The 22806-nt window shown below is 40.9% G+C and overlaps 1 protein-coding gene across 1 annotated transcript in view; it reads left to right on the top strand.

Annotated features, from left to right (window-relative positions):
* LOC121289681 (protein CC2D2B-like) overlaps positions 1 to 22806 on the top strand; it is a 365202-nt gene that overhangs the window by 103220 nt on the left and 239176 nt on the right. The window contains exons 16-21 of the mRNA XM_041209305.1: positions 2461 to 2523; positions 6784 to 6861; positions 7470 to 7608; positions 8503 to 8650; positions 13575 to 13701; positions 13934 to 14137. Of these exons, the coding sequence (XP_041065239.1) occupies positions 2461 to 2523; positions 6784 to 6861; positions 7470 to 7608; positions 8503 to 8650; positions 13575 to 13701; positions 13934 to 14137 (759 nt within the window). The remainder of the gene's footprint in view (positions 1 to 2460; positions 2524 to 6783; positions 6862 to 7469; positions 7609 to 8502; positions 8651 to 13574; positions 13702 to 13933; positions 14138 to 22806) is intronic.

Raw genomic sequence — 22806 nt, 5'->3', positions numbered from 1 at the left:
AATACCATGACCTTTCTTTTTCTTCAAAAGGTATTTTTGGAAGGCTTTGATTGGCGTTGAAGCTATAAATAGCTCCATTATCTGTTCAGACAGCTCAGCTTCTGAAATATTGCGGGCCATGCCTTTATCACGACACCTGCTGAAGAACTGATCAATTGATTTTTGTGGCTGCTGTCTGTAGGACAATTCCAAATAGTGAATCCTGAAGTTCACTCTTACATGAAGCTGATGCTTCAGCATGTTCCATAGCCTTACAAGATCTTTCTGATCCTCCTCAGAGAGGCCCAAAGTGTTGAGTCTCTGCAACCCCTCGTTTCCCATGGCTATTTTTATTTTCACCACTTTTCTATCCAGTTCTGTGACAGATAGTTCTAAAAAGCATAGTTCCATCCTTTGTTTGAAATGCTGAAATTTCATTAGGATGTCTGTGGCCTTCCAATTCATGCTGGGGAATTTGTCATTCATCTTTCTGATGTGTAAGGAATTTGTAATCTCTCTATTCCATGGAGAGATTCATCAATGCAGCTGCTGTGTGTTTTTCTATTTATTTTCTTCTCTCTTTTTTGTGGCTGCAGTTCAGGTGTTTTCCTGTTTCATGTGCTTTTGTCTTTTGTGCAGGAATGGCATCCGAGTGTGTCTCATGGCGCCGCAGCTTTTACTGCCCAATTCAAAACTGACTTGTTGCTCCTATTAACCTCCAATCCAGCTATTCTACAAATCAGGTCCTCACTGTTCTGCAAAGCACCATCTGTAGAGGAACTTTGACTCCTGGGGTTTCAATGTACGTTCAGCCTCTATATTATACCAAATCTTGTCTGTGACTTATTCTGTGGTCTTCAAGTTTACATTACTGCCATCATGTTGTGTTTCTAGTCTGCTTTATACAAACTCACCAATCTCACACCAGGACCGGTAAACTATATGCTTATTTGGTTTATTTGAAAATACAGTACAGGATGGTTCAGCAGACAGAGCAGAGCCAGTGTTGGCAGGGGTGTGGGAAGATGGATGTGAGCAGAGTTGGGGCTGGGGGCTGAGCAGAGCTGGGGGTGATGGGGGTGGAGCGGTGAGCAGAGCCAGAGATTATGGGGGTGCTGGGTGGGGGGGGAGCTAGAATTAAAAATAGATTGTATTTTCAACTCATGACTTCGAAGGAATGTGGCTTCACTGGAATTGCGCCTCACCAATGGATCCACATTGCAATCAAGAGGGTAAGTTCCCGCTCTAGCCTATGAAAAAGGTAACAACATATTTTTAAATGGAACCAGTGGTTAAACCACTGCATAGCCACTGATGATAAGATCTTGATCGATAAATATCCCAACTCTCCTGTAAAGTGCATTATTGATCTCATGAAGATGTGTATCTGCTTCATCATGACTAATATTTCATATGGGTGACTGAAATCAACCTGTGTCCTAAAAGTGCATTGGTCACCTTAATTTGTCTTGAAGTTCTGTGCTCTGAACTTCAGGCAGCTGGGTGTAGCCACAAGTCATCAAGCAGTGGGTGACAGGATGCCTTATTGCTTCTTGGGTGTTACACAATCTTCTTATACTTATTTCCTCAGTAAAGTCTTCATATAACTTGTGCTACCTGTATAGGAATATGTAGCATCTGATGGGTTACATCTTCTTTAAATGCATTTTAATTCTACTTTGCTCCATCCTGTGCTGCTCCTTCTCTTGCTGCATGATAATAATTTGCAAGTGGTTGGACCCTGTCAGAAGACACAATTCAGATTTCTGTAGGCATTATGGCAAAATACTTGTAAGGCATTTGCAGGCTATCGAAATTGCTCCTAAGGAAACTCTCGAGACTTTAGTGATTGGTTTGATGAAGTTCTACCTCACCACAGAGGCATACTCTAGTTCAGTTAACTGAACTCAGCATAATCATTTAATATAATTTGGCTTTTCTGCCAAAAGATGTCTTTTATGTCATTTTAATTTTAGAAGGTACCTGATGCATTAGCTATTACAATAATAGTGTTGTTTGCATGCCTATCATATTTCAAAAGCCTGAGATACTAGATGAAACAGTTTGGACCTGGTGCAGTTAAAATATTAATAACTCTCGTTTGGAAGGTCAGCTGAGTTTAAATGTTGCTACAGAAATATGTATGTGCCTATTCGCGTTCATGCGCTCATTCAAAGAGGGAAATCTGAGGAGTCATGGCTGCAATTTAAAATTCCAGTACATCTCTTTTTCTGAAAATTCATATGAATATTTATAGTAAAAAAGATATGGAGCATATTGCAAGAATTGTGCCCATTAGAACCATGTTACACTGCAAAGCCATCACAGTCATATTTCCAGCAGCTATGCAAACTGCCCTGAGACTTATTGTCTGAACTGTAAACAGCGTCAAAGGATTTTAATTTTGGTGATTAATAGGACCAAAAATGCAGTAAAGAGCATACCTCCACACTAACAATTTGACTTCTTTCCATTTTATAGATATATGAGTTAACGAACAAAAACATCAACATGCTGGCGAAGCTGTACATACCCATTCCTGAAGTAACCACGATTACCAGTACTGCTGTTTTGGAAGAGATAGAATTTAGTAGTGATGAGATAGTTACAACTAATCATGAAGGAGTTGGAAGTAGTAAGTAGCTCTTTCAGTTCTTTCCTTTGTTGTCATTGTATTTCAGCCTACCCCAGAGCATGGATTTTCCTCTGGATTAAGGCTGTTTTGTGACAGATTGAAACTGTAACCAGAATAAAATGTACTCTTAAAGGTTACTGCCTCAAATCCCTCAAAAAATCTGCACTTGCATTCTCCTCCTATAAGACTGCTAAAGATCTCTTTTAAGGATTGCCAGAATCTGATCCTATGACCTTCATCAAAATTTCTGTCTTCACAAAGCCCATGATGTGTGCTTTCACACGTAGGTAATGCATATTGATTCGCACATTGTGACCTCTATCCCTTTTCATTTCCATGAGCAAAACAGTACTTAACCAAAGGTGGATATTACAATATTAACTTGTTTGAGGAGAGACACTGCTGATGTAAGTTTAAGATATTTTTATAGAGGCAAAAAAATGGGATAGCAGATTTGGTCCCAGCATAAGGCTTTAGAACACTGGACTTTCCTTATTACTGTATGCTAAATAACCCCACAGCCACTGACAAGTAAACTGACACACATCAGTTGCAGTGTAACAGCTGATTGCCAAAGGCAACTGTACAATAATTAGTGCTGAGGGCCTTACCTTCAGCAACACCTTCAGTTTCAATGACTTCAGAACATGAACGCTGTCCTCCATTTTGTATTTTTTCCCCTAGTGCCAGTCTGTATCTTGTTCTCGTGTTTTGCTTTCAGATAGCACTGACCTTCATTCTGCTATTAACACATTCTGCTATTTTGCTTTCAGACAGTGCTAACCTTTATTCTGCTAGTAATACCTGCTCTGGACCAAAGCTTTGTTCCTTTACTACTACCATTCCCAGTCTCTTTGCCTTTTGTTCCATGACATCTTCATTATTTAATCTCCCCTGTCCTCTAACCTATCCCTGACTTTCCCTTTTTGCTCCATCTGGCCCTCCCCCCCTTTCTCAACAGCATAAACCCTTCACATTTCTGCCTGTCTTCAGTTCTGAGGAAGTCACATTAGACTTGAAATGTTAACTCTGTTTCTATTTCCACAGATGCTGCTAGACCTGTTGAGTTTTTCCAGCACTTTCTGTTTTTATTTCTTTAATTCCATCCTTATTTCCTCATAATTTGTTCTTTTCCAATCTATTACCTAGTCTTTGTCCTACCTGAAAAACAAAAACTCAGCGAGACAAACCAATCCTTTGCTCACTCAGGAAGTTAAGGATAATATTAGATTCCAAGAAAAGGCTTACAGTGTTGCCAAAATCACTAGCAAGTCTGAGGATTGGGAGTGTTTCAGGAACCAGTAAAAGGCCACCGAAAAGTTGATAAAAAGGGAAAAATTAGAAGTAAACTAGCCAGAAATATAAAAACAGGTTGTAAGAGCCTTATATAAAGAGGAAGAGAGTCACTAAAGTAAATGTCAGTCCCTAGAATCAGAGACAGGAGAAATTATCGTGGGGACTGAGGAAATGGCAGAGGCATTGAACAAATATTTTGTGTCTGTCTTCACAGTAAAAGACACAAGTTTCATACTAGAAATAGATGGTAACCTAGGCACTAAAAAGAGTGAGGAAATTAAGAAATTAACATCAGTAGAGAAAATATTTTGGCGAATCTTAACAGACTAAAATGAATCGCTGGGACCTGATGGCCAAGACCTTAGGGTTCTAAAAGAGATAGCCTGCAGAGATAGTGGATGTTCCAGCTATAACTTCCCAAAATTTCTTAGATTTGGGAACGGTCCCATAAAGTGGAAGTTGGCAAATGTTACACAACTTTTCAAGAAAGGAGGGAGAGAGTAAACAGTGAATTATAGGCTAATTAGCCAACATCAACTGTTGGGAAAATGCTGAAAGCTATTATTAAGAATAATACACTTAGAAAAGCATAGTATAATTAGAACAAGTCAACATGGTTTTACTAAAGGGAAATCCTGTTTAACAAATCCATTAGAGGTTTTTGAGGATGTAACTTGGAGGTTAGATAAAGGGGAATCAGTGGACGTAGTATACCTGGATTTCAAAAAGGCATTTGATAAGGTGCCACACAACAGATTAATAGGCAAGATAAGGGCTCATGGAGTTGGGTTAACATTTTGACCTGGACAGAGGATTGGTTAACAGATAGAATGCAGAGAGTGGGCATAAACAGGGCTTTTCCAAGTTGGCAGACAGTGAATATTGGAGTGCCACAAGGATCAGCACAGGGGCCTCAGCTACTTACCAGAAGCTGAACTGGACTAGCCATATAAATACTGTGGTTATAAGAACAGGTCAGGGGCTAGGAATCCTGCCATGAGTAACTCTCCTCCTCATTCCTCAAAGCCTGTCCACCATCTATAAAGGGATGGGATACTCTCCACTTGCCTGGATCAGTACAACACCAACAACACTCAAGAAGCTTGACACCCTCCAGGACAAAGAAGCCCACTTGATTGGCACCACATCCACAACATTCACTCCCTCCACCACCAATGAACAGTGTCAGCAGTGTGTACCATCTACAACAAGATGCACTGTAGAAACTTACCAAGGCCTCTTAGATAGCACATTCCAAACCCACGACCGCTACCATCTAGAGGGACAAGGGCAGCAGATACATGGAAACACCACCACCTGGAAGTTCCCCTCTAAGTCACACACCATCCTGATTTGGAAATATATCACCGTTCCTTCACTGTCACTGGATCAAAATCCTGGAACTCCCTCCCTAATAGCACTGTGGGTGTACCTACTCCACGTGGACTGTAGCAGTTCAAGAAGGCAGCTCACCACCACCTTCTCAAGGGCAATTAGGGTTGGGCAATAAATATTGGCCTAGCCAGCGATGCCTACATCCTGTAAATGGATCATCAAAAAAATCTATATTAATGACTTTGATGAAGAGACAGAGAGTAATGGATAAAAGTTTGCTGACTATACCAAGCTAGGTGGAAAGGTAAGCTTTTTGGAGAACAGAGAGGCTACAAAGAGATATAGAGAGGTTAACAGGAATAAAGAAGTGTTGCTGCAGTTCTGTAGGGTTTTATTGAGACCGGACCTGGAATACTGTGTGCAGTTTTCATCTGCACATTTAAGTAGGGATGTACATACATTGGAGGCGGTACAGCAAAGGTTCACTAAATTGGTCCCTAGGTTGTGGGGGTTGTCCTATGATGAGAGGCTGAGTAAATTGGATTTAGATTCTCTGGAGTTTAGAAAGAATGAGAGGTGATCTCATTGATACTTACAGTATTCTGAATGGACTTGATAGGGTAGATGTTGAGAGATTGTTTCCACTGGTTGGGGAGTCTAAAACACTGGGGCACAGTCTCTTGATAAGAGGCCAATCACTTAGGACTGAGTTGAGGAGAAATTATTTTACTCAAAGGGTTGTGAATCTTTGGAATTCTCTACCCAAGAGGGTTGTGGATGCTCCATCGTAGAATACATTTAAGGTTGGGATAGACAGATTCTTGGTCACCTAGGGAATTCAGGGATAAAGGGAGCTGGCAGGAAAATGGATTTGAAGCCTAAGATCAGCCATGGTTGTATTGAATGGTGAAGCAGGCTTGATGGACCATATGGTCTTCTCCTGCTCTCATTTCTTGGGTTCTTGTTCACTCACGTTCCTAATCTTGATCCTTGCTATGTTGTCACTGCTACTAAGATACTTTCCTGATCTTGCTTCTATCTATTTTCATTCATTATTTAGTACAAGATCAAGCAATGATTCTTTTCATGTTGGAATTCATATGTATTGAGTGAGAATGTACGTCTGTATACACTGTAAAACTAGATTTCCTTTTCTACTTTCGCTACTTCTTTCTCCCAGTTTATTTGGGGATAGTTACAATCTCCTATGGTTATTACTCCATGCCGGGCACTCATTTTGTAGGTTTGCCCATATATTTCTTCCCCCCAATTCCCTTCCGTTATTTGAAAGTCAACCGTATTAGGGTGATGGATCTCTTCTTATATTTTAACTCAACCCATATGGCTTCTGTACTTATCCTACTGCTAGATAATGTTATCCTCTGTGGAAGTGGCTTATGATGCACATCTGGCACTCAGACATGGATTCGGAGTCACTATAATCAGTGCCATCTACTAACATGCCTTGCATTGAGCAGACCATTGATATCTTGTAGATTTGCTTTCATTGCCTTTACTGGTTGGATTGTGCCCTCCAGTATGTGTCAGCCATCTGCTACCTGTTGCACAACATGACAATACAAAGAGCACTAGAGTTACATGAAGAGGAGGATCTGGTATGTCACTTTTCCTTGGAAGAGGATGGGGAGGATAAAGGTAGTGTTGCAGAGCAGCCTGGTGCCCTGGCATTGGAGAAAGACTACCGATGCTGTTCTAGGCCATGGCGATCAGCAAACTGGCATGGCCACAAGGGCCACACTCATTCAGCAATGTCTCGCTTGACCACCTCAGGAGTATGACAGACCACCCTACAAATTCACTCAGTGAAGTATGGCTTTATCTGTCCTCCGTCCTTTGAGGGATCCTGCCCATAGCTGACTCTATCTCACTCTTGTCCTCCTACTTACTGGGAAGTGTTACTCATCAAGTGTTCCCCTTTCTAATCTTGATTCAGGCCCAACCGATGTGCACTGGTTGATGATGCAGACAAATGATATGACAATGTAGACTCTGTGGAGTCTCCCCCATCATCAAGGATTCCAGTGACATCTGTGCAGGAGCTCTCTGCTCAGCCTCCCTTGTAGGCCCTGTTGGAGACACAAGGTGGTGCTGAGTATTTGGTCAACTCAGCAGGAGCATCAGCACAGCCAACCCAATAAATGATAGCAGTTGAAGAGCCACAGCGCACATTGGCAGTAGTTTTCTCCATGCTCTTCATCTAAAGATAGAACAATCAATCATCCTGCTCTTCATGGCTTCCAGTCTCACCATTACTGATAGCTTGTTGTGGTGGCACCAGCTCAATATCAAGCGCTGCCTCATCCAGTCCTGTGAGATTGTGAAGGTCGACAACAGCACCACCCGTTTGAGCCAATTTGTGTCTGCTGCACCCTCATTTTTCAGGATAAGAAGAGAATGATGTATGAGTAGCCTGGCTTCTCTCACCCATTCCAGCACAACAATGACATAATTTGTTATGCTCTTCAGTGATGCCTCCTTCTCAATTGCGCAACATATGTGAGGTTGGCTGACATCTCAATTATGTCACTGGCACTTGCTCTGACAATGTTCGGGAGACCTATGGGCATTCAATCAGCTCAACTTGTGTGCATGCTAGTGCATACAGAGTTAGAGGCCTGTCACCCAGGCCTGTTGCTTGCCAATCGCCTTCCCAAATCATAACAGGTCATTAATCCTGTTGTGACATGGACCCACATCTTCCATGTGACACCTATACTTATGACCTTCATGACGAGGTCCATCCATACCCACTTGGTCTCTTGAGGTGGCTTCCTTCTGTTGGTGTCAGAAAGAAAATTTCTCATCTCTTGGCATTGTTTCCATTAATGCTTCAAGAGAGACATTGGAAAACCTTGGTGCTGCCCATGGATGCCTGCTCATGCCAGTACCAGCCCAATCAGTTCTTTCCAGCAACATGTTCTCAGTAAACAGCCCAGTCATGGCTGTTGCTCTCCTTTTCAAAGGATCCCTTGGATCCACGTCCTGCCTCCAGGCCACTGCACTCCCGCGCCGCTCATTCAGTGCCAAACTTTCCCCCTGACCAATTAGGTATTTTACAATTAGATATTTTACAATAGCATTGTATCACTGACACTAATGCAGTATGGGCTTGAGACCCAGAAATTGGAACCCCGATTTGAAGATCCAATCCCATAAATCTGGTGCATTAAATATTTGCAATACAAAATGTCTAGTAGTTTGTCTAATTTAATAATTGACTTGTTTTCTATGCATAGATACACCATTTTTTGTGGATGAAACTAACTCTGAAGAATATTTGTTATTGACATCTGGAAAATTACTATACACTGTATCATGGGGAGTGGGTAAGGATGGCAATGCTCTTGCACCACCTGCACCAAAACCAAAAACTTATAAAGAAAGGTAAATAATAGTGGACTGCACTGTTTTTAATTTGCAAGGACCAATTCAACAGAGATTTAAGCATTATTGTCTCTATATCACTGGATTTGTTTCCAGTTCTTTGTTCACTTTCTTTTGTAAATCTCTTCTTGTTTCTAATTGTACTCTTTGAGATGTTTTTCACACAATTCTGTCTTTTATTCTCTAGCTCTTGCTTTTTATGTTTATCACTCTGTCAGTTTCCACTTCCTTTTCACTCTTTGTATGTTTATTTTGATAACTAATTAATGTGTGATGTAGGGAAGAGTTGGGAAATAGTAACCATAACATAATTAGGTTCAATGTGAAAATAGAATAGTCAATGTTAAGGATTCTGTAATGTAAATGTACAATTCAGTAGATGAAAAAGGATATGGAGTAAATTAACTGAACTGAATAGTTTGCTTTTAGGACAATAAATCAACAGTCAGGAATCTTCAGATATGAAGGATAAAGTAAAAATTTGACCTATTTGTATAAGCCAAAAAGTGGGTGCAGCAAAGGATAGAGTTCAGTGGATAAACAGAAAGATTGAAATTAAATTGGAACTTAAAAAGAAAGCATTTAAAACTAATTTATCATTACTATAGTAAACCATAAGGAATAGGGTAAGTATCGTGGGGATAAAGAAGATTAGAAGGGCTAAAAGGGAACATGATAATCAAGCTAATAATTACTATAAAAAGGAATTGGTACTGTTAGATTATGTTTTTGTTATAATATAGACACAGGATGCAATCCTTGTCTATGTGTCAGAAATAAGATTCTGATACAGGAATCAAACACTTGCAGTTTTATTAATGGCTAAATGAACATATGAGCCCACAGCCAACATCAAGACTACAAACAATTATTTTACAGCCAGCTGAACCCGGCCTTCTGGGTTTCTTCCTTCTACTTCATTTTCTAATCTTGTGTTACAATCTCACCATTTTTATATCCTTCAAATTATATTTGTCCACATGATATTATTGCACTTTTTACTAGTTCTCACCAGTCTTTATCAAGAAGTTCCAGGCCCTCTAAACATTTCCCAAGGTGCTCTAACTGACATTTCATGGTTCCCAAAGGTGACTGGTGTTTATGTTCTGGTAAGGCACAGAATAATTATTTTGTTTACTCACAGATAAATTCATTTCTGAATGTAAACAACATGTAACCTGACCTAGAAAACAGGCTACTTCTGACCTCTGGAGAAACTTGTAGTGTATGCAATCTACTAAAATTTTCAGACCTTAGCTCTAAGCTTATATTTTTTTAGATTTTAATATAAAATGGATTATTTTGCTTACAATGGACTTTTCAACTAGCTTTTGGCCTCAGTCTTTGACAGTATAGGCATATTAAAAGTAGATGGATTGTTAAAGATGGAGTAGAATGGTCAGAAATGGAGGGTATAATCTAGTTGTTTGCAATAAAGGTACGTCAATATTAATTATTCTTCACCAGTTCTTACAAATGATGGCAGAAGTTAATATCTCATGTACTGGAGGTGTTTTTTTTTAAATCAGCAAATCTCAAATCATGGCATGCACTTTAGGGTGTTGAAGGAAGTCACAGATATCAGAGGCATTGATCACAATTTTTCAATTTTCCTTAAATATGCAAATTATGCTGGAGGAGAAGGGAGTGGCAAGATAACAGTTTTGTTAAAGAGGAAGAGAAGAATAAACTGGTTAACTACAGACTGTAATCCAATATCAGGAATGAGAAAACTCCTAGGGCTGAATTTCTGACATCCACCCCAACAGAGTCCAGGTGCAGAACTTTTAGGTTCCACCTGAGGTGGGAAGAGAAGTGGGTGGGCATGGAAAATAGTGGTGCTGGCCAGCTTGCCAGCCATCACCTTTCCCATCACTGGCGAGTTTTATTAGGATGGGAAAAAGCCAGCTCTGATAACCTGTCCAATTCACAAATAAGTCCAATTAATCTAGTTAAAGAACTCATTAAGTGCTTGTAGAGGAACTTCCAGATCCTGCCTCCTGACCAGCAATGCCTGCCAACGTAATCTTCATGGTGAGTTGGTGGAGACAGGCTGGAGTTAGTGCCTCCCTCAGTATGCCTGATGCAGAATGGAGGCAGGCAGATGCCGAGGCAGCAGGTTAAAAGGCCCACCTCCATTTGCTGGAATATCGGCCCAGTTCTGTAGATGAGTTTGAGGTGTGGTAACCCTTGCTTCCCTACCCTCTCACACCCAAACCCCCATGCACTCCCCTCATATTCTCCGCTTACCTCAATGCCTCCTCATTTCCCCCTCACCCCATCATGCAAACTCACCCAATATCTACTATGTATAGAACTCATGAGCTCCATAATAACATTGGGAAGTCTTTGAGATGCACTTAAAATTGTCAAAATAAACAGTCATTCAAAAACTACTTCAAAAAACAATAGAGATAAAAACAAAAAAACTGCGGATGCTGGAAATCCAAAACAAAAACAGAATTACCTGGAAAAACTCAGCAGGTCTGGCAGCATCGGCGGAGAAGAAAAGAGTTGACGTTTCGAGTCCTCATGAGGGTCATGAGGACTCGAAACGTCAACTCTTTTCTTCTCCGCCGATGCTGCCAGACCTGCTGAGTTTTTCCAGGTAATTCTGTTTTTGTTTCAAAAAACAATATCCTATTAGAAGCTCATAAAACTGTAAAGATAAACACACTTACAATCCTCTTGCCATGAGTATTAAAAATCCCTGCTGGTTTGGGTTTGGAATTTAGCCAAACATCCATAAGGAGATTCCATTGAAAAATGTGTCAACAAAACCCCCAGCGATGAATACATTAAAACCGTTGAAGTAATTCAAAGAGTTCAGTTGTCTGTTCAAATTTTGTAACAGGGAAACAGATGTCAAAGCTAATATTCAATGATAAGATTAAAGCTAAAGGGATAATTGACAATCAAATCTGAATTTCAATGCTGTTCAATGCAGAAGAGCGTTTTTTCCATAGCTTATCGACTCTAATGCATCTGAAGATTTTCCATTTTCACAATGCTGATTTATCGGGTCACTTACCTTTTCAGAACAAAACATCATAATCAATCACTTTATTAAAAAAATTTATAACATCATGCAGCATTTCATCATGACGTGAAGTTGGCCACACCTTTTGAACTTACCTGTCAAACTCCAGACCAGGTTTCTCCCATGCTTCATGACACCTCTGAGCTGGTGTGAACCACATCATCTTCAAAACTCAATCCGACTCCATCAAATTTACGAGAGTCTGAAATACCCACCTCTGCGATGGAGCTGGCAATGATGGGACAGCTATGTGCGGGCTTGTGACCTGCACCCTTATTCCCTGCTTTACAAATTTCCGATAACAGGAATGGGGACAGGAATACTGTAATCGGATGCCTCTAGCCATTTTTAAAGCCCACCTGATGTGATCCAGCCCCAAGTAGGGATGGAAAAATTCAGCCCCAAGTGCCTGATTGTCACTCCCTTATGTCCAGACCTGTATTGCTTAATGTATTGCACAACCTGGGGCATTACAATAACATTCCTTTGTTATATTAACATACTATATGTAGGATATATTGCTGTGATAGTCAAGATGTTGTAGTGTTCCTCTGTGTAGCAGATTCATAGTGTTACAAACATGAATATTATAAGATTGTTAAGTTTTGGGACTATCTCTGTAATTTAAGGTAAAATGGAGGAATGAAGGGGGTCATGTGACCAGCTCCAAATTCTGCCCGATCAAAAGCTTGGGTGGCTTGGTTGTTATAGGTTAAAGGGGGGCGGGGGGCAGGTTGTCTCAATGGGAAAAGATGCTAGATGATTACACCTGTAGACAATGGTAAGAGCAGTTGTGTTGTTGTAGAAAGACTGTTGGACTCTTAAGTCTCACAGGAAATTGTTAGGTATGTCAGGTTTTATAATTGGTTATACCTTAAACTGGCTATTTAATTCCAAGCTAGAATGGGCTGGAGGTTCAGAGGATAGCCAATTAGCATTACTACATGGATACAAGGCACATGTGATTCATGTTGCCATGGACTTGAGTTTTGGTAGAAGAGTCCATAGTAAGCAATGTAGTATCAGGTTACAGGGTTTCTTAAGATATCACTGAACCTCATTGACCCAAGTGAGCCTACAAAAACCTGAGAGAGGGAGAACAGGAAAATAGCAGCAGCCAGTCCTGTACCTCTCCTGAAGAGAAAATGCTGACCCTATTGCTTACCATGCAGAACACTCATGCTCCGTTTGAAGAGACTGAGTTCATGAAGCCCTAAAGGAGGCAGGAAGATTCACTAAGCTTGGGCTCAGGGGAAGGAATCGCCAGTGTAACCCACATAGTGAAAGTCAGTGCTGGGAACAGAAGTTACCTGGCTGGGAAAGGGAAAAGGAAGAAAGCCATCAGAAGCAAAGACTAGCTTTGAACTGGTTCTGGCAGAATAAAGTTTCCATTTAAAGGACAATATAAAATGTAACTGTGGCAGGCTTTATAGTCATTTTAAAAGTTAAATGGGGAAACTTTTCTGTAGTTTGTTACAGCAAAAGCCTTAAAACTTGAATCTTGCATGTGGCCCTTTCATTCAGTCACTGGAATATCAATTATCTTTCTTAAAAGTTATTGGTTTCTACAGAGATCAGAACAATAGACAAGGGCCCCAAAATTCCGCAAGCTGTGATCTTGCAAGTTAAATCTCCACTGGATTTTCAAACAGGATCTGGGTGTATGTGGGTTTTGGAATGTTTTTATGATTCTTCTGCCTCACTCCTGGTGTTGCACAGGGAATATGCCAGAAGGCGCTTCAACTTCAGCTGATAGTTCTTTATGGTATTTTCATTGCAGTCAGCATATAGAGGAAATTCACTCATACTGTAAAAACTAGATCTGCCAGCAGTATAAAGTAAACCATGAAAACTAAATAGTTTTCTATTTCCACTTAATGTCAGCATGGATGCTTTTGCATCAATTGGGATGTCTTGGTTGAATGACTTGCAGAAACTTGCTGAATGGGCGAGACAAGCCAGAGTCGATCCCAATGATCCCCAGAATTCAGATCTAATGCAATTAATTAAGGTTAGTGTAAAAATTCTATATGTTCCTTGCTTAGAATAGAAGGATTCCCTTATTTTTAAAGATTACCCATTCTATGTTTCTTTTCATTTTAAAGTAAACAATTGTTGTTGAAACCTTCCAATAAGTGATAACGAGATAATATTTACCATGAGTCTACAGTTACATTGATTTTTCCATAAAACTTGCAGATTAAGTTAAAGGGTGTCATTTATACTTCTGTTTTTTTCAACAGTATGCAACTGAGGAGGGTCAATATGCTCCTGAATGCTTCAGAGTAGACCAAATACAAGAGGAGTTAAACTTTGTGACAGATAAAAAATGGGAGCTCTCTAAACGTTTTCGCCTACTGATGCTTAGAAATTCTGGAGCTCCTGAATATAGTTGCTTTAAGCAAGTGCCTCCGTATGAAAAGGAGATATCTAACAATATTTTCCAGGTTATTAATTACATTGTTTTTCAAATAATAAAAGTGATACATTGATGGAAAAAAAAGGATATAGTGGTTTTGCTAATCGTAGAGGATGAAATTTTGGGGAGATATTGTTATGATCCCCAGCTGACAAGCCTGACTCCTGGATGGAACCCAGCTTGAAAAGCCTAACTTTCATTTGTTTGTTTAGTTACGTGGCGAGGGGCTACTGACCAGAGTCAATGGAGTCAGCTAATGAACTTTTAACAAAAGAATAAAACATTTTTTAAACAAGAAAAGATGAACTATATTACAATTCTCCTTCACCCATGACTTTACAGATATATACAGATTTATAAGGATAACACAAGGTACAAAAACTATCTTATACTCTAATGTTCACAGTAGGTACACAATCTATGTAAACCAATAGGCACCCTGTGGTCAGACACCCCACACTCTGAAACCAAGTGACAGATGTCACATCAACCAGATGCTATGGATCTCTTCTCAAATCCACCCTCATCACCCCCAAGACGCTTGTCACACCGTGAGCTAATCGATCTCACCGAACTCCATCTTTCACATGAGGGTTTCCCATCTCCAATCTCCAAGAACTCACTTCGGAATCTTCTCCCAAACCGACGCTTTCTCTCAGATGCCTACCACAAGGGTTCACCTCCAGGGTTTCGAACTCTCCCTCTCCTTCCGATGTTCCTCTTCCCTGGGTCACCACATGCATTCAAGTTGTCTTCCATGCAGTCTCTCACTGATTCAACTGTCAACAGTACACCACTGCTTCACATGCCCATAGCAAAGAGTTACAGACCTTCAGTTGTCTCTTTGGATCTTCTGGCCTCTTGCTAGCTGTTCTCACTTTAAATCTGCTTTCTGTAGTTTTTGTCTTTTTAAATTTTAAGGTTAGATCCTTTCTCTCTGCCCCTCACTCTTAACTTCACTTAACAGGACCTTTTCCACGTTCCTGTCCTTCCTTTGGCTAGAAGGTCTTCTTGGGGCTTTCTCCAGTTCCACTCCCCTGGATTTTGGGGTCTTTTCTTTAGCTTGGGACTGGCTATTTGTCACCTTTGCTCCATTCTCTCCTGGCAGCTACTTTAAAACCAACTGAACTCAAACAGCTTCCAAATCAAACTGCTGTTTCTAGTTTCTTCTGTGTGTGTCTGTGGGAGGGACCTGCCTCTCTGGGCCCCTGTTGCTAGGCAAAAGCCCAGTTTCTCTACTCTTGTTTGTCTAACTTAGCTGCAACTGTCGTAAAACTATCATTCGAAATGCAGACACATTTTAAAGTGAAACTAGACCTTTTCTTAACACAGAGATACAAAGATATAAATCAAACTTAAATTTTAATGCTACACCTCATTCCTAACACCCACAAAATACAAATAAAACTTACTTAAACCATCTCTATTTCCTAATAATATTAAATAAAGACTTTGCGTTGATTCTACAACTCTCGGTGACAGTAGGTAAGAAAGTGAGAATAGAATGGAGAACAATTATTAGAGAGTGAAGCAGCATTTCACTTGCCCTTCCCTCAAATTAGTCTACTGCATTCATTGCTTCCAATGCGGTTTCCTCTACATTGAAGAGACCAAATGCAGACTGGGTGACCGCTTTGCAGAACACCTTCAGTCGTTCCACAAGCATTACCCAGACCTCCCTGTCGCTTGCCATTTCAACACTCCGCCCTGCTCTCATGCCCACATGTCCGTCCTTGGCTTACTGCATTGTTCCAGTGAAGCTGAACACAAACTGGAGGAACAGCACCTCCTCTTCTGACTAGGCACTTTACAGCCTTCCAGACTGAATATTGAGTTCAACAATTTTAGATCATGAACTCTCTCCTCCATCCCCACCCCCTTTCCGATTTTCCCCCTCCTTTTTGTTTTTTCCAATAATTTATATAGATTTTTCTTTTCCCACCTATTTCCATTATTTTTAAATGTATTTCCATCCATTGTTTTATCTCTACCTTTTAGCCTTTTTCGATTCCTTCACCCCACCCCCACTAGGGCTATCTGTACCTTGCTCATCTTGTTTTCTACCCTTAATTAGCACATTCCTTTAGATAATATCACCACCTTCAACTCCTCTTTGTCCTTTTGTCTGTGACATCTTTTGGTTATCTCCACCTATCACTGGCCCTCTATCCAGCTCTTCTTGTCCCAACCACCCCGCCCCCTTAAACCAGCTTATATTTCACCCCTTTTTTATTTTTCCTTAGTTCTGTTGAAGAGTCATGCAGACTCGAAACGTTAATTGTGCTCCTCTCCACAGATGCTGCCAGACCTGCTGAGTTTTTCCAGATATTTTTGTTTTTGTTTTGGATTTCCAGCATCCGCAGTTTTTTGCTTTTAAATTATTAGAGATAACTGTTCTAAAAAAATTAGGCACTGGCCTCTGATGGCACACTGTTGAAAGAAGTCAGAGAGAAGATAACAGAGACTTCGGCTATAATTTTTTGAACTTTGTTAAGCATACGCAGTGAGACAGGATAATAGTGGAGATTAACTATGCAGTTCCTTGAAAGTGCAAGTACAGGTAGGTGAAACTATAAAAAGGACGAGCAGCATTTTGTGTTTTATAAATAGAGTGTAGAATACAAGACTAATGAAGTAATAATAAATTTGTATGGAACATTGTTTTTGCTACTTTACAATCAGGTGAGGAGGGGTTAAGTGGCTTCCTTTTTTCCCAATTCCTCGTTTGACTGCCATAGGTTTTTTTTAAAAATGGATATGCTTGCCAATTCAGTGAGTGTTTAGCTGTTTACATGCTGTGACTACAAAAGACAAAACCAGCCAGGTTTTCTTGAGTTTTTTGAACAGAAAAGAGAATAGTATTTTTTGTACTTAACCCGGTCTAAGTAAAATAATGAAAACGTTCCAATTTTCACACACACACACATTCAAAGGATAGATTAAGTGATACGTTAAAGGAAAATAAATATTAAGGTGATATGGTTCTCGTAGGCTGATGACTTGGGTGGATCCAGGCTGGGCTTGGTGGTCCTGTTGGTTTTAGCATTGAGGCGTTTTAAAGATGTTGATGGATGATTTCTTTGTTCTCTAGACATAGAAGCTGCTGAGTTGAGTTCTTTTTAAAATCTCTGTCTGCGGCACATGGATAGTCAAACAGCATGCAGGGTTTGAACTTGCAAAATGGGTGGAGGGAGAAAATGAGGCCAGCACAAGGATCTTGCCAATTCTGCATCTTTTCTGCTTCTGTCTCTAGTCTGGATAAAACAGTTTCTTAAACACAAAAAGAGCTAGCTGGTTTGTCATATGATCCTTTCTCTCCAACTGACCAGTCACCCAAATATGGCCATGATTAGTATTGCAAGTGGATGGTTTCGACTTAATTAGTTTATGGCTGGGGTGGATTCTGTTGTCAGCTGAAGTTCATTGTCTGAAGTGATTACACTTAATACATAGTTCCCACACAGGTGATTGCTGGGATGTTCTGTAAACGGGTTAAGAGATGATCCCATTCAACCTCCTTCAAGGTGATTATCTCTGCTAGGGTTTTCTAGACAGGGTGGCCCCACATAATGGCTTTGGTATTCATCATGTACAGTGGTGCAAATTTTAAGCTATCTTAGAAACTGCTGTTTCAAGTCATTGGACTTCAGTCTTTTAAAAATCCAATCAGAGGTTTACAGACAGAAAATTCATAAAGTCATTTTTTTATAAAGCATGGCTTTGTAACAATTCTCCACCACATGGAGTGAAATGTTACAATGTTGGCGTTTCATTACAATGTTCTTCCTAAAAAGAGAATAAAAACACATTCATCCTCAAACATTCACTTATTAATCTTACACTGCTACAGCTATGCCCTGTATAAGCACAAATTTCTCATTACCATCTTTGGATGAGGCACAATTATAATTAAATGTCTTTTGGTGTTGGGGTCCAGCTTAAGGAAAGCATTTTGCAAACATGGTGCCTATGGTATTATTTCCTTTTACATCTCTGTTTGCGACTCCTCGGATACCAAAGCAGTACATGTCCAAATGCAGTACAAATGCAGCAAGACATGGACAGGTTTGGGCTGATAAGTGGCAAGTAACATTTGTGCCACAAAAGCGCCAGGCAATGACCATCTCCAACAAGAGAGAATCTAACCATTGACCCTTGACATTCAATGGCATTACCATTGCTGAACCCGCACGATCAACATCCTGGGGTCACCATTGATCAGAAACTGAACTGGACTAACCATATAAATACTGTGGCTACAAGGGCAGGTCAGAGGCTATGAATCCTGCGGTGAGTAACCCACCTCCTGACTCCCCAAAGCCTGTCACCATCTAAGAGGCACAATTCAGGAGTGTGATGGAATACTCTCCAATGGCTGTATTAGTGCAGCTTCAACAACACTCAAGAAGCTTGACACCATCTAGGACAAAGCAGCTCGCTTGATTGGTACCCCATCCGTAAACAACCACTCCCTCCACCACTGACGAACAGTGACAGCAGTGTATACCATCTACAACATACTTTGCAGGAACTCACCAAGGCTCCTTAGACAGCACCTTCCAAACCCACGACCAGTACCATCTAGAAGGACACGGGCAGCAGACACCTGGGAACATCATCACCTGGAAGTTCCCCTCCAAGCCACCCACCATCCTTACTTGGAAATATATCGTTGTTCCTTCACTGTTGCCGGGCTAAAATCCTGGAACTCTCTCCCTAACAGCACTGTGGATATACCTACACCACATGGACTACAGCGGTTCAAGAAGGCAGCTCACTACCACCTTCTCGAGGGCAGTTAGGGATGGGCAATAAATGCTGGTCTAGCCAGCGACACCCACATCCTATAAATGAATTTTAAAAATCTGTTAGGTATCATCTAGGGGGTTTGGGTTTTCACGAACACCTCTTGCTAGTGTTCTTGCGTATTTTAATGATAACTGACATACATTCTTTTGTGAGTTTTGAGTTTAGTGGAAGCTCAAATTCAGTACTTGAGTTTTTTGAGGGGGTTGAATTTCATAGGCTGCTGAAGGGCAAGGTTTTTAAATTGTAAATTTCTCTGACTGCTTTGTTGTATTGCCTGTAAAGTCCTTAACCCCTTAATTGCTCTTTCCACAACCCATGGGTTTAACAATCTGATTTCTGGTACATTGATAATTTTTATCTCTGGGGTGACAGTGGGTGATAAATTGTTTCTAAGGAGTCTGGGTTCTCCTCCTGTGTTTTGACTTTAGTGGGTTCTGATGCTAAATTGTGGGGTTTAGTTAGATTTAAGTTTAGAACCCAGCCACTTGATTCTCCAGTGAGTAATTCCACACTGATTACACTTCTATTTCCCTTGGGGTTTCCACAAATGATGTTCATTTTAGGGCATATTACCTACCCTTTTTCCTTTATCTCAGGATTGGGTTTTCCCCAGTCTGCCCCCATGCCCTCTACACACTATTGCCTGCAGGTGACAGTGCAGCTTGCGCTGATCTACCAGGTGCATTTCAATCAGGTGATGCGTCTCCCTCACTTTCTGTTTGACTGTTTGGGAACTTTTCTGGTCCTTATTTAAATTTCAGAAGATGGTCCCTGCTAACTATTCTTTGGCTGCATTCCCTTCAATCGCTGATGCTTCCGTTCTAGTACTTTTGCTTTCTTCTGACTCTTATTTTGCTCCCTTTAAATTTATGTGCTCTATCCTGGCTTTCCTGTAATCTTTACTGGCTCTATCCCTCCTTTGGGATCCTTGGAACTCCCTCAGCCCTCTGCATCTGTGCAGGATTTTTCTTGTTTCCCATGGTCTTCCCAGTCTCTCTGGTCTGCCCTGGACTCTTCAAGGATAATACCTTCCAACTGGCTAAGTCATTACCTAATAAAAGGTTCTCCTCCTGCATGAGCTAGCCTGGGATCACTTCCGCAATTAATAAATAGCTCACTTTGCAGATATATCTTTATTGAAAGAACCTCTACACATTCTCCAGTAAGTCCCTTAAGCAGCACACTGGAATTTACGCTGCTTTTGGGTGGAAAATCTCCATCTCATGCCATGAGTAAAGTTTGCAAAAAATCAGTGTCTCAGAGAATGCTAATCTCCTTTTCTGGATTTTTAGAAAAACTAGGGGTTTTTATTTTCACTGCTAGGTATTCTGTCCTCTGCCACATAGGCTTAAGACCTTTATGGCTACAGTACTGCCTGTTGGTCTTTTGACATGCCTACAATTCTCCCTCAGGTGTCCAGAATTTCCCCACTGAAAACACACTGGGCAGGCCCCTACCGATTTACCATTTAGTTTCTTCTTTTAAAATTTGGGGGCTGATCTGTTTTTCCTTCACTACTCTCCTTTTCTCTCAAGCCTGTTTCAGCTTCATCTACATCCCTCCCATCTCTCCTTGCCTGTAAATGCTGCCAGATCCAAGTTTATCTTGAATTATGGGTCTGTGTGTTAATTTATAGTCATCTGCTAGGATGGCTGCTTGTCTGACTTTGGACACTCTTTGTTCCTCAACATGTGTTTTTAATAGAAAGGGGAAAGGAGTTCTGATGTTTTCATAAACTTCTTTACAAGCTTTTCAAATGAGATAGAAAATGCTTCATATCCCCCTCATCAAGCTTTGGTATCAACTGTGAGTACCTTAAGAGCTCAACGCTCAGTCCTGAGCTAGGGGCAGCTAACCTCACTCATGGTATCCTCACTAGGTACAGCAGAATTTTTCCTACTCAGTTTGAGCTGCTTTAATTCTCTTTCTTGCATTTCCCTCTGGAAAGCTCATTCTTTCTCCCTTTCCTGGAATTCTCTCTCCTCCTTCCTTTTCTTTCTCTCTTTCTTGGAGTTCTCTTTCCCTTTCTTTATCCTGCTTCTCTTGCTCCATTTCTTAACTCTTCAATAGATAGGGCTTGTAAACTCCCTCAAGTTGTTTCACTCTGTTCTAGGAAGGAACTGGATGCAAATGTGGACTTTTTAAGTACTCTGGCACTGCAAACCACAAGAAAACATGTATCAAATTTTAAAAATACTTTTAGTTATCGATTTAATTTCCTGCTTCCAATTTCTCATTTGTCTATGGGTTTGATCACAAATGCAGCCCCTAAATTTCTGTTACGATCAGGTGAGGAGGGGGTCGAATGGTTCCCTTCTCAACAGGTTTCTTTTAAAAAGGATATGTGTTTCAGTTCAGTGACTGTGCTGTGACCATATAAGACACACACACAGGTTTTCTTGAGATTTTTGAAAAGAAATGAAAATAGTATTTATTGGATCACATCTTCAGAACTCTGTGGGAATTGCCCAGGATATTTCACTTTCTGATGGGCAATTTTTCAGCTCCCCGGGACCCTCTGAAAAAGTCTCCAACTTTGACTGAGAGTCAGAGACGTCGGATGGTTCCGATTCATTTACCTGAATAGTTAGTCAGGGAATGTTAGGTTGAGAAAAATGATGTCTAACTCTTGAGTAGCTATACATCTGACTCCCCACTGACCCTCTGACACCCTCCTCCTGATCCCCGGACTCTCCACAACCCTCTGACTTCTGCCAATCTGCTGACTCTCCCTGACGCTCCAACACCCGACTCTCCCGACCTCCATGACCCTCCGACTCCCCCTGACCCTCCAACTCCTCCTGACCTAACCTGATCAGACATCACCCAGCCACCCTTCCCTGCCTGCCACCTGACACCCTGCTACCCTACACCCTTGCCACCCTACCACCTACCACCCTACTTACCCTTCCACTCTGCCACCCTACCTACTTACCCTCTTACCTCACTCGCCTCATCACTAATGCACTGAAAGGGTATTTGAATGTCCCAAAGCTTTTCAGTGTGTTAGTGAATGAAGACTTCCCAGAATATGGGAGTTAATGCCGTAAAACCGGGATGTGGCTTCGCTTTCCCTGGTGACCCTGTACACCGAGGATGAACTCTGAGAACAGGTGCATTCTGTATTTCTGAAGAGGCCCACTTTGAAAGCCTGGGCCAGAAATGTGAAGCTTTGACGTTGTGTAAGAAAATAGGAGCAGAGCGGCAATCCAACGATGATTGCCACTCCTCGGAAGATTTGGCCCAATGTATTTAACCCAATCTAAGTAAAATAATAATAATGCTCCAATTTTCACACACACATACGCTCAAAGTTCACACTCACACACCAATAAGTTACAGAGTGGGAGAATAGTCAAATAAAGATTGGAGTGATATGGTTCTAAAGGGCAATTGACTTGGGTGACTTCAGCTTGGTGGTCCTTCTGGTTTTGGCAGATTTAAAGATGTAAACACACAAGTTATCTGTTCTCCTGGAGACAGCAGCTACTGGGTTACGTTCTTTTTAAAATCTCTGCCTGCGGCACATGGATAGTCGAACAGCAAACAGAGTTCAAGCTTTCAAGATGGGTAGAGAGAGAGAATGAGGCCCATACAGGGATCTTGACACTTTGGCATCTTTACTGCTTCTGTCTCTGGTCTGGGGAAAACAGTTTCTTAAAAACAAAAAAAGAGTTAGCTGACTTGTCACATGATCCTCTCTCCAACTGAGAACGTGGGCAAATGAGTGTAGCTGTGGAAACTGAGTGTAAACCTGAGAGTTTGGTGAGTGGGGGTGTTCAGTAAAGGAGGGTGGAAGGGGGTGTTTGTTTCCTTTTGCTTTTTCTACCTTTCTTACCCTGTAGGAATTGGTTCTTACTCTACTACAGGAAAATGAGCTAATCTAAT

This window comes from Carcharodon carcharias, chromosome 17 (genome assembly GCF_017639515.1).
Source record: "Carcharodon carcharias isolate sCarCar2 chromosome 17, sCarCar2.pri, whole genome shotgun sequence".
Lineage (NCBI taxonomy): Eukaryota > Metazoa > Chordata > Chondrichthyes > Lamniformes > Lamnidae > Carcharodon > Carcharodon carcharias.
This window is presented reverse-complemented; position numbering and strand designations above follow the sequence as displayed.